General features: G+C 36.1%; 1 protein-coding gene across 8 annotated transcripts in view; it reads left to right on the forward strand.

The window, feature by feature from the left end:
• ADGB (androglobin) overlaps positions 1 to 13,189 on the forward strand; it is a 183,430-nt gene that overhangs the window by 52,687 nt on the left and 117,554 nt on the right. For all 8 annotated transcript variants that reach the window (XM_063631697.1, XM_055266654.2, XM_063631728.1 and 5 more), the window contains exons 8-9: positions 518 to 765; positions 4,936 to 5,064. In XM_063631697.1, coding sequence (XP_063487767.1) covers positions 518 to 765; positions 4,936 to 5,064 — 377 coding nt within the window. The remainder of the gene's footprint in view (positions 1 to 517; positions 766 to 4,935; positions 5,065 to 13,189) is intronic.

Here is a 13,189-nt window from a genome sequence, read left to right on the forward strand (position 1 = left end):
AGTGAGCAGAAGAAAGGGAGCGTTCAAAGGAGTCTGCAAGTCATTTCTATCACAACAGAAAGAAAACCAGGAAAGAGGGACGTTATGGAAGCCTCAGGGAAGAGTTAAAAGCAAGAAACAACACTGTCACATTCCACAGAGAAGCCTAGTAAGTTAAGGACTTTCTGTGTAAGTGATCATGCATGCAGAAGTGTCTGCCACTTAGTAGATGCTCAAGGACATGTTCTTTCCCTCTCCTGGTTGTTAACGTGATTAGCTTCCCTGCCAGGGCGAGTGATCTCTGAGATAACACCGTGATTTTGGTCGCTTTGTATCAGCAAAGCCCAGCACACAGTAGGCATGCAATGAAAGCTTTTTGAATGTCTAATATATAATACTGTTTCTTTTAACTAAAAATTTGAGTTAACAATTGAAATTATTCATTAAATAGCAAGTTGATTTTTCTGTCAGTAATTTCTTACGAAGTTCAAGGAAAAAAAAAACATTGTTTGGAAATTAATATTGTCTTTTCTCTTAGCCCGGGATACATGGACAAAGTTTGGGAGCTCCTGAAAGAAATATTGCCTGAGTTTAAGCTGTCAGATGAGGCCAGCTCTGAAAGCAAAATAGCAATGTTAGATTCTAAATTAAAAGAACCAGGCAAAGAAGGGAAGGAGGGAAAAGAAATAAAGGATGGAAAGGAAGTAAAAGACATGAAGGAATTCAAACCTGAAAGTTCTTTGACAACACTAAAGGCTCCTGAGAAAAGCGACAAAGTTCCAAAGGGTAAGATATTTTACATCAAAATGTGATTCAGTATGGACATTGCACATAAATGCCTTACAATTGTATTTGATGTGTTGCTAGAAATAGTGGTTTTGATCCAGACCCCAAGACAGGGTTCTTGGATCTCATGCAGTAGGGAATTCAAGGCAAGTCACAGAGTGGAGTAAGAGGAGAGAGTTTATTGAAAGCTCCTCAGTTACAGAGTAGGGCATCTTCAGCAAGCAAAGAAGGGTGCTGTCTTTGTTTTCAGTTTTTCTTCCTTTTGTTTTTTTTTTTTCTTTTTGGGGTGTAGTTGCGCTCTTGTTGCCCAGGCTGGAGTCCAGTGGCACAATCTCGGCTCACTGCAACCTTCATCTCCCAGGATCAAGTGATTTCCTGCCTCAGCCTCCCAAGTAGCTGGGATTACAGGCACGCACCATCATGCCCAGTTAATTTTTGTGTTTTTAGTAGAGACAGGGTTTCACCATGTTGGCCATGCTGGTCTTGAACTCCTGACCTCAGGCGATCCACCCACCTCAGCATCCCAAAGTGTTGGGATTACAGGTGTGAGCCACTGCACCCAGCCCAGTTTTTCTTATATAGGAGTCTTATCTATGTAAAAGCCAAGCTAAGCTCAGCTGTCTTGACAGCATGACAAAATGTAGTATTCTGTTGATTTAAAGAAAGTTATACTTGGCATTTTAGTGCATTAAGTACATCAAAGCATAACAATAATTATCTTGAAAGCATACTTTTTACAGGCATTGGGACATACGGACATATTGCTATGGGTATTCAGACATCTGGACATTCTGCTGTTGTAAGAGTGTGTCCCTTGCAGGTATCGTTAGGCTGTATCTTCAGCTATAAACATGTAATGACTGTGGGTCATGACTGGCAAGAAATATGCCTTGTTAGTCTTAAGATGGAGCTGAACTTAAAATGGGGTTTCTCAAGGCCTCTGAGGCTCCTGCTTCCCTAAGAAATGCATCTTTGTTGTCGTTATCCTTTCTTAAGTTTTTGTGACAACAGCCATGTAATTAAGATCTTTCTTTTCTAGGACTTTAGGACTTATAACGGTGTTTACTATATGCTAATTATTATTCCACATTTTGCTTTCTTTGAAAATCAAAAGCAATTCTCTACTTTGATGCTACCAAATTAATCTAGTATTAATTTAAGAAGATAGATTAAGCTCTCAATTTCCATTAAACATGTATTTCTCCTATTTAAAAAGTAAAAAGTGGCAGAACTTGACAATGATGACTGGTAGAATTCCAAGCTGCAAAGCAGGATAGATGGTTGTACCGTTTAGGAGAGATCACAAAATGATTTTGAATATATTGAAATTGAGGTGACTTTAAGACAACCAAGTCGATTTTTCATGTCAAGACTCCTAGGCTGGTGATATACACTTGGGAGTCATTGACAAATGCCTGCAAAATTAAACCAGGAATGATATTTCCCAAGGAGACAGTATAGAGTGAGCAGATGAGGGAGGCTGAGACTGAGTCCTGTAGAAGTGGAACATCTAAGAGGTTGGCACAAAATGATGAACTGCTGAACGAAGAGTAAGGACCAGCCAGGGGAGCAGGGACAACATCAGCAGAGCATTCTGTCACTGGGGCCAAAGGAAAAGGTGTTCCAAGAACCAGAGATTATATTAAATATTCTGGGAAGATGGGAAGATGAACTATGATGAAAATTTAAATTTCTCAATTACATTTTGTGATATGGAGGTCATTGCGCACTTGTGAGTGATAGAAGTAGAAGATACATTGGAGGGAGTAAGAAGGAAGTGGGAAGTAAAAGAATGTATAAACAACCCTGTGAGAAGCTTGGCCTTGAAGAACAGGAAACTGCAAAGTGGAAGCTGATAGGGAAGAATGTGGGATGCAGAGAGAATATGTATTTGTGGATGTAGTGAAGGAAAATTGGGTTTTTTTAAGTGATGACTGGAAAGATCCCACTGAGATGACTGCAGTAGTATACATTTTCTTTTTTTTTTTGAGATGGAGTCTCGCTCTGTCGCCCAGGCTGGAGTACAGTGGCGCAATCTCGGCTCACTGCAAGCTCCGCCTCCCGGGTTCACGCCATTCTCCTGCCTCAGCCTCTCCCAGTAGCTGAGACTACAGGCGCCCGCCACCACGCCCAGCTAATTTTTTTGTATTTTTAGTAGAGATGGGGTTTCATCGTGGTCTCGATCTCCTGACCTCGTGATCCACCCGCCTTGGCCTCCCAAAGTGCTGGGATTACAAGCGTGAGCCACCACGCCCGGCCAATAGTAGTATACATTTTCCGAGAAGAAGGAGCAAGTTCCACACCCCAGCTAGAAGGGGATTGGGCCAACCCAGGGAGAGCAATGGCTCCTCCATTCTCATAGGTGGGCACAGGTCATGGGGGAGTGAATACAGGTGTAGGTGGGTAAACGGGTTTGGTAGGAGAAGATGAAGACTTCACACCAAAGACTTCTACTTTTTGTTTATACACAGCCTAGCTATGAGCTGAAAGTGAGGTGGAGGTGGAAGATGTAGATTCTCACAGAAATTTAAAATAGATGTGGCAAGCTTTGCAGAACTATGGGAGGATCATCTCTAGTGGGACTCAGCTGCCAAGTTTATTCAGAGTGGGGTTTTGCCAGATGGGTGGGATGAAATGACAGAGGAGCAATCCTTATTTAGGGTATTGGCAAAAACACATTTTGGTGAGCACTGTTGTATACTATCCAAATTTCTATGTGAAACAGTTTGATTTTTTTCTATTTATAGTTTTTATTATGTATTATTTTTAAGTCACAAATTCTGAATAGAAGTTTGAAAGCTCTTAAATTCCTATTTGAAAATTATACATGCACTCAAATATCACTTCCTAAAATTAGATTTATTGAATTAAGGTAATATATATAGAAAATTCACAAATAAAATTCTGATAATAAACTTTTTAAAAACCTAAACTTCCTGGTTAAATGTTTTATCCTGTGATTGAAGTTATAGTTATCTTTACTTTTATATCTAATTTAAGTGTTAAATCTACTGAAAAAGCTAAGATATGGGCCGGGCATAGTTGCTCACACCTGTATTCCCAGCACTTTGAGAGGCTGATGCTGGCAGATCACTTGAGCTCAGGAGTTCAAGACCAGCCTAGACAACATGGTGAAACCCTGTCTCTATAAAAAAGAAAAAGAAAAAGAAAAGAAAAAGAAAAATTAGCAAGGTGTGATGGTGCACACCTGTAGTCCTAGCTATTCAGGAGGCTGAGGTGGGAGAATTGCTTGAGCATGGGAAGTCAATGCTGCAGCGAGCTGAGGCCTTGCCACTGCACTCCAGCCTGGGCTACAAAGTGAAAGCCTGTCAAAAAAAAAAAAAAAAAAGCTAAGATATGAAACATGTCTATTTTGGATGTTCAGAAACATTAAAAGTAGACAATGTCACAGTTTTTATTTATGAAAATTTTAAAGATGAGCAACCTGATCAATGATGATTACAAACTTAACAGATGATGCAGAGAATGAAATGACAGAAATCTACCATTTCTGTCTCAGAATTGAGACAGATTTGTTAGGGAATTAAAAAAATCTTCGAGAAAAGTATTTTAGGTTGAAGAAGAATATGTTTTATGGATTGAGTATATGAATGAGCATTCAAATGGTGGGAATAGTTCTGGATGAAAGAGTTTTATTACCCAAGCCATGTAGGCAATAAGATGCTGGTTTGGGACTTTGGTCGGAATCTGGGCTCCACAAGAAAATATTTTGGAGTCAGAAAACTGTGTTTCCTGTAAGTGGAGGACCCAGATAAGGAAAATCTGAGAGGGCTCTACACTTAGGACTTAACTTTCAGTACAGGCTTTGCTGTGTTTCATTTTTATTTTTAAAATGAGAAAATTACCTTGATACTTTCTTATATAAATAAAATATATTCAAATAATTATCTTCATGAAACAAAATTTTATGCAGTAGATAAAAAGCAATGCTGCATTTATTTCATGATATATCTCAATTTTCAAAGTTCTCCCTGGCTTTATCGTAATGTTTCTAATTAGAGGGGATCATGTTTTGGAGAAATTATGGCATAATTTTACATTAAATAATACTATTATTTTGGCCTTTTTTCTTTCAGACAACGACTGAATAAGAAATATAGTTTGAGATTGTCTAGTTAAAATATTTATTGTGATTTTTTCGTATGTTAGAGAAAGCAGATGCAAGAGACATCGGAAAGAAGAGAAGCAAAGATGTAGAAAAAGAAAAATTCAAATTCTCACTTCATGGTTCAAGATCCTCATCAGAAGTGCAGTACTCCGTGCAGTCCCTATCAGATTGTAAGCTCCTAATTTCTTAGAATAATAACTATTTTAGTTGTTTCTTAAAATGCTGGAAAACCTTGGAACATAGAAATACATTTTTTCTTTTGAAATAACTAAATAAACTTATTCAAGGTTGCCATAAATGTTGAGTTCTCAGATGGGTGGGTGTGTTGGGCCAAAGTCCTACCAATGAGACAGAAGCCTCTTATCCAAATTACAGTGCAATTGTCACAGAAGAAGTATCCCCATATGGGACAGGCTTCTGCTGGTCGCTTTCAGGTATTGCTCTAAAAAATACTCATCATCCAAATTAAGGAAATTCAAAGTTACTTGTTTGCGTGGTTAGATGCCAGCCACCAAATTAAACAAAAGCCTATATCTGGCTCCTAGCTCACAGTGGGCCTCCAGCTCTTTTACTGTGTTTTAGAAAATAACTGTGAGGCCGGAGGCTCTAGAAGTCATTGTTTATATCACGACACTGACAACCACACTTTTTGTGTATCGCACTGTGACCGGGTGGATGTACAAGATCTATTTATAATAGCCTCGTTGTATAAAGGTCAACTATTTTTGTGAAAATGTAGGGTTTCTCTCTCACTTAAAATCACATTGGAGATCTTTAATTTTAATTAATATCTTTCCAATTTGGACTTACAAATTATCTCTAAAGACCCCTTGGCTACTGCACTTTTGTCCTCTGTACCAGCTAAAACAGTCTAGGTATAGTAGCCTTTAAACAAATTGTATCAGGTTGAAAGAAAACATGCTGTAAAAAAATGATACCTCAACCTATTCAGGAGGTTATCAGGAGGAAGACTAGAGCGTCTCTTTTGAGTCTCAGCTTTGGCTCATCTATCTTGGTGTTTCCAGAGTGTAGGTTATCATTTTCACCTCATCCTTTATTAGCTAGTCAAAAATATGTGTTTTTACCTCTAGTAGTGTGCTTTATTAATAAATTTTTATCTTTTATCTTAATATATTATGATTATTTGTATGGGGACATTTTAATAATTATGGCTTTTTATTTTTACTGAAACATGTCTAATGATGTGGATAGAAAAAAATCACTATTGCGTTTTTAATTCTACATTAAAAATCGTTTTCTTATACTGATGCCTTAAGCAATATTTTTTGATAGTGAGAAACATTACATTAGCAGATTTACTGATGGTTCTTCATCTTTGTGAAAATGGCTAAAACTTTCTCTGAGTTCTTTCTTTGTGAAAATAAAAGTAATGATGCCTTCTTTCTCCTGCTGAACTTGTAGTTAAGGTCATTCCAACACATAGAATGTGGTTCAGTTTGGACTGTGGAGTCAAGCTGCTTGAGTTCAATATCTGCTCCAACAGTGAGTGTATAAGTATCAGGCAAGTGATAGAACCTCTTTAAACTCAGGATCTGTATAAATCAGCATTATTGTTTTGGTGAGGGTCCTTGTGAGAATCAAGTGTTGAATCCAGGTAAAGTGCTTAGCACTTGTTGGTAGAGCTACATTTTAGCATACTTATTGCAAAAGCCTTTGTTAATTCTTACATGTGCTAAAGATACGGTATTAGAATGAACTCTACAGGAGTACTTTATCTGGCATAAATAAGAGGGTGGCCATGTGAACTTCCTTCTCCCACAGAGTTAAATCTAAGTGCATTTCTGATGGTGTTATAATTCATTTCCTTCAATCAGCTGCTTTGTTTTCACTTGTAAAGGAGATAATGGGTAGACAGTAAGCATTCAAGAGGTAATTGAGTTACAATTCAAACTCATATGGAAAAAATAACATGACATTTATATTGTTTGTTTGCTTATTTATTTATTTGACAGAGTCTTGCTGTGTCGCCCAGGCTGGAGTGCAGTGGCGCAATCTCAGCTCACTGCAATCTCCACCTCCCAGATTCAAGCAAGTCTCGTGCCTCAACCTCCCAAGTAGCTGGGACTGCAGGCACATGCCATTACACCCGGCTAATTCTTGTATTTTTAGTAGAGACGAGCTTCATCATGTTGGCCAGGCTGGTCTCAAACTCCTGACCTCAAGTGATCCACCCACCTTGGCCTCCCAAAGTGCTGGGACTATAGGCATGTGCCACCACTCTCGGCCTATATTGTTTATGTTTGATTTGATATTAGATGTGTTGTAGTTAATTCTGATAAGTCACTGAAAATGTAATATAAAGAACCCCTGTTTTATTAATTTTTCAAAGTAGCATATTTATCACAATGGTCATTAAAATAAAATGGGGCTCATAGTTTTAAATGCCGTAGGAGATATAGTTTTATAATGGCAGAAGACATGTAGAGATTTAGATATACTTACATGTCATCTAATATTATCCAATGCATACCCTAATAATGACTTGACATTTAAGATTTCATTTTGTTATTTTCAAAATAAGTGTATTCATTTAGGTACACTAGCTGGCATGCCTAACAAATGATTCTAATGTCATATATATTTCTTTCTCAATTAAAATAAAAAGACTAGTGTTAATCACTGGCAGGAAGTTATTTTCCAAATGGCATTGAAGAGACCCAGGCTCCTTCCATTTTATGCCTCTTATACCTCTAGCATTCTAAAGTTCAATACCAGTGGGAAGAAAAAGAGCTTGGAGGATTGCAGGAGCAAGATGTCTGAAATCAAAACAAGCTGTATTGTATATCACTTCTGGTCTCATTCTGTTGAAGACAATTCAGTCCAATGGCCACACCTGACTTTAAGAGGAGTTGGAAATATGGAATGTGACATGTGCTAAAGATTGATCATTTCAGGAGAAAGAGGAAACCATTTGGTGAACAATGATCAATCTTTACCACAGTCCACTTTCATGATCACCAGATACCCATTTCACTCTTCTTCTCACATATATGTTCAATACTTACCAAGAATCCCAGTCCAAATTATTATCTAGTAATTTCATCTAGTTAAAATATCCAGGATCTCCAAGTCATGTACCTGCACACACGTGCTTACAGATACACCCATATGTGTCCACTCCCATCTCTCATGAGGAAACCTGGGGATCCACCTCACACAGCAAAATATTTGGTAAAACTGGAACCTGTGACAATTTAGAAGTTAGCCATGTACTCAGTGAACCTGAGTCTCTAAAATAAGTGGTTGAAAATCTACTATTCTAGGCAGTGTTAAGTTTGTAATATCTACTGTTAGCAAGATATTTCAAATAAGAAATGAGTTCAGGGAAGAATTGTCTGTTTTTCCAAAATAAATGGGAAAAAAATAGAGAAATTTCTGAGATCACAGAACATACAAAATTGAAAAAGAAGGCTATTTCTTTACCACAATTAATTGGAGATAAGGCTGGTCTTGAAGACAGCCATGTTCCTCCCTTTTTATGCCTCCTATACTCTAGCATGTGAATTCTAAAGTTCTATAACAGTGGGCAGTAAAAGAGCTTGGAGGATTGCAGGTGCAAAGGTGTTTGAAGTAAAAACAAGCTGTATTGTTTATCACTTCTGGTCTCATTCTATTGAAGACAATTCAATTTAATGGCCATACCTGAGTATTTAACAACAAAGGTTCATGATATATTTTGGATATTTGTCCTCGCCCAAACCTCATTTTGAATTGTAATCCCCAGTGCTGGAGGTGGACCCTGGTGGGAGTGGACCTGAGGGCAGATCCCTCATGGCTTGGTGCTGTCTTCATGACAGTAAGTTCTTGCAAGATCTGGTCATTTAAAACTGTGTAGCATCTCCCCCTACTCTCTTCTTGCTCCCGTTCTCACCGAGTGAGACACCTGCTCCCCCTTTTGCCTTCTGCCATGAGTAAAAGCTCCCTGAGGCCTCCCCAGAAACAGATACCAGATCTAGGCTTCCTGTACACCCTGCAGAACTGTGAGCCAATTAAACCTCTTTTCTTTATAAATTATCCAGTCTCAGGTATCTCTTTATAGGCATGCAAGTATGGCCTAATACAGTCCAGTAACACTTAAACAACACACCTGGTTGTGTCAAAGATTAAGACTGCAACCTCTTTGTTGCAGCTATCTTCCAAGTAGCCTCTATGAAGCAAAGAAGCAAAGAAGTAAATTAGCCTTGGGAATTATGCTCAAGAAAGACTATGAACATGTGGAACTGATGAAACAAATAGATTAGAAGCCCACTAATATATATTTTTTAAAAACTTGTATTAAGAAATTATGGGCCTGGTATAAAAGGCCTTTTATTTTTCAGCTTTGCATCAAATATTGGACCTGCAAACATTGTCTGGTAGGAAGTGGGTCAGAACACATTCGATTCATCCTCTTTAGATATTGCCACATAGAATAATAGACAATAAAAAATTGCCAGAAAGACCAGGGACTACTTTACACTTCACACTTCTCAATTGTGTACTTGACATGTTGCTTAACCTATCTGTAACTCAGCTTACTTGCCTGAAAAATACTGTTAAAAACAGAATTTATTTCATAGGGTTTATGTGAACTGACTCATATGAAATACTTAGGCCTTAGCATAGAGTAGGCATTCACTGAAGGTTAGTTATTCTAAATTAACTAAATATCACATCTGAAAAAAATCATATATAATCTTTAACAAATACTTCTAATGGACTTATAGTAATTTGGGGTTCATCTCAGTGGGACTCAAAATTTCAGGCTGAAATTTTTATAGGTTCAGACAGTAAATGTTCAACATAAAATGAAATCAATGATAGAAGTGGTATTTAAGTAATCTTACATATTTTATAGCAGTCTTCTGAAATATGCTTATAGAAAGCAAAAAAAGCTGTATCGCATGTAAAATAAAACATTTAAATCATACAAATGTAGCAAAAGCTTATTTTGGGCAATAAAATACATATAATTAGTATGGCAGTTGTAGGCCATATAAGACTCATAATTACTGTACAAAATATTTTAAAGCAGTTTTAGAGACTAGGATGTTAAATTTCATCTCATCGTTCAAGAGTATATTTTTTCTTAAATTTCTTCCTCAATTATTAAGCATTATTATATGCAGCTGTGCTAATTCAATACAAAGTTACTTCAACAACTGGAAAGATAAGGAAATTTCGTGGTTTGTACCATTGATAGTTCACTGAAAGAAATTATAGAGCCCCTAGATTTAAACATTTGCCTTTAAGATATTCTAAAAGCAGTTTTATTGATATATAATAAAATCAAAAAGCATTATGAGTGTTCCAATATTGCAGAATCACACAACGTATTTACAGAGAGATAATAGAACAAATAGGAATTATCTAAGGCCCTTTAGACCCTTTACAAATAATTCTTATATTTTCTTGGCTAATAAACTTTTTTGAAAATCTTATGAAAATTACGAACGTTCTTTTTTTTTTTTTTTTCAAATCCTTCATAGTCTTGGTTGAATGTGTCTTCTAGAGTCCATGTGCTAGAATTTTGATCCCCAATGCAACCATGTTGGGAGGTGGGGCCTAATGAGAGGTAATTAGGCCATGAGGACAGAGGGAGTGGATTAATGCCATTATCATGGGAGTGGTTAGGTATCCTGGGTGTGAGTTTGTTATAAAAGGGCGAGTTTGGCTATGGGATGACATGCTTATTTAGCCATGGGGTGAGACAGCAAAAAGTTCCTCACCAGATGCCAGCACCGTGATCTTGGACTTCCCAGCCTCCAGAACTGTGGGGAAATAAACTTCTGTTCTTTATAAGTTACCCAGTCTCAGGTATTTCATTTTAGCAGTACAAAACAGACTAAAGCAGTTAGTGTGCACACAAATCTGCAGTGTTACATAATAGTTCACCGAGTTCTGGGCCCCTGGATCTCATTTATAAGATGCATAAAACTTAGTTTGAAAATCTCTATTTAATAGCATATTCCTATCTAGCTTTTACAGATTGATATTTAGCTAATAGCATCAGTATAGTGATACAAATATTCATAATCAGCTTCTAGTCTAATTAACCTGTGCCTATGCTATACCACTTATTAAATATTTAAAACTTCACCCTTGACTAAACACTTGTGTTATTTTTTAATATTTCAACATTAAATATTACAATCCCATGTAAAATGTGTAATTATCCTAAAATTTGGAGCAAAATTTTTGTCATCAACATCATTTCTATAATATGTCAAGACCACATTCTTTACTCCAAGTTTCTAAAGTTATGTTTTTCTAAGACCTCACCTGGAATTCCCAGGTTTCCATATATTTTATTACATAATGTCATAAAATCAATGAGAATTTTTTTCAAAATACCTGTATCACAAACTTTATTTTTAATATCATAAGGAAAATAAAAGTTCAAAAGACTTATTAAAGATCAAGGACAAAATACTTAATGTGATAATATTAAATATTAAGCTTTAGAAAATTTTAGGGAAGACATCAAAATTTCTAATGCATAATGTACAAATGTGGGATATAATGTGGACCAAAATACTTTTACATGTTATGATTTTTAAAACAAGATTTAGAAAAGAGTTAATGAAATAGATCAACCTGAATGAGCCATGGGGTGCCCAGACATTTGGTCAAACTTTATGTAAGGTGTATGTTTAACATCTGGAAACTCAGCTGACTTTTATAAAGAAGCCCAATCTTGCTCAGTAGCCAGGCTCAGAGAGGAAACCTCACTCTTCTTCCCTCCACCTCTCATGCTTCATGCTTTCCTAAGGTGTAGACAGCCAACTGCTTAACCTTGAACCTGGAAAGTACATTTAATCTCATCCTCTTCCTTGAGCAGAAAGTTCTGCAGATAGATAAAAAAATTGATTTTTAAAATTTTATCCATTTTAATATTTAGCAGTCATCACTGTCAGGAACTTCCTCTCCATAACTAGCCTTCAACTCTCAACTGACACCTAAAGACATTTCACAATCTTTCTTTTGATTAGAGGACTTATTGGAGGGCTTCGATTAGATTGATCAGTGAGAAAAGTAACTGGACTGTAAATTACTGGTCACTGCTGAAGGCCATTCTGGTCAATGTGGGTATCTCAAATGGTTTTATCTGATGATAGGAGTGCATGAAAAGTATTTTCATTAACATTCATTCTTTTTAAAAGGAATAATTATTTTGCTGCATCCTTAAACTTAAGATGATTAGTCATATTTAAAAACATATTATTTCATACAAGTTATCACACAATACACAGTACCTTGTACTCCACAAAGGGTAAACCAAATTATTAACCAAGCCTCTGCAGAGTTAGTTAATCCAACTAACTTTGGATTAAAAGTTAGTTGGGGAGACAGCATCCGTGGACATTAGATGATAACTAATATCATCACACAAATGTAGCATAGATAAATGAGCAATGTAGGGAAAAAGCAATCAATATGTGTTGGCAAGGTGTATGAGAAATGTATAAATTTCAATTTTGAAATGTAAAAGTATGTTTCTCTAAGTTTGGCAGATTTTCATATCTCCATTCTAGAGATATACTGGGCTGACAACTAATTTATGTTCTGTGGTCTTAAAGATGTTATTCTTTTGTAAACAGTATCAAATATAGTTAAATGTCAGTATGTAAGTTTGTAAAAAAATTTAATTAAAAATAAAAAGAGGCTAAAGTAAATTAACTTCTATTTATTTGTCCAAAATATTTGCAGGACCAAAAAATACTGAATAAAATAATCAAATAGAATGATTTCAAGGATAAGAAAAACATAACAAACAAATAAGCAATGCTCAAAAGCAAATTCTACCATCATTAAACATTTCAAACTAAATTATTTATGCCTTACATCTTCGTGAAAAAATTCATTTTACTTATGTTTTCTTTTTGAAGTGACAAAGTGACATAGAAACTCCTGGACTTTCTATAAGTTCAACATAGAATAAAGATTCTATGAAAGAAAAGAAATGCTTCAATTTAAAAATAATTCCTTTTGAACATTCTCATTTGTGGACCATTCTATGTTGCACTGATGAATAACTAGAATATATTTATATAATAACTCTTCGTCATGAGGTATAATAAGGTCTTAAATTATTAAATAGTAATAATGTGAACTTAAAAGGAATGAGGCAGGCTACAAAATAGATACATCTTTGAGATTTAACATCTGTTAAATTCATTTTGCATCCTTTATGTATTTTTCACCAGCCCAAAGATAAATTCATTAAGGCAATTGAACAATCTGGAGTGAGCAACTGACAGACCGATTTTAACTAGAATTTTCATGACATAATAT

This window comes from Symphalangus syndactylus, chromosome 2 (genome assembly GCF_028878055.3).
Source record: "Symphalangus syndactylus isolate Jambi chromosome 2, NHGRI_mSymSyn1-v2.1_pri, whole genome shotgun sequence".
Lineage (NCBI taxonomy): Eukaryota > Metazoa > Chordata > Mammalia > Primates > Hylobatidae > Symphalangus > Symphalangus syndactylus.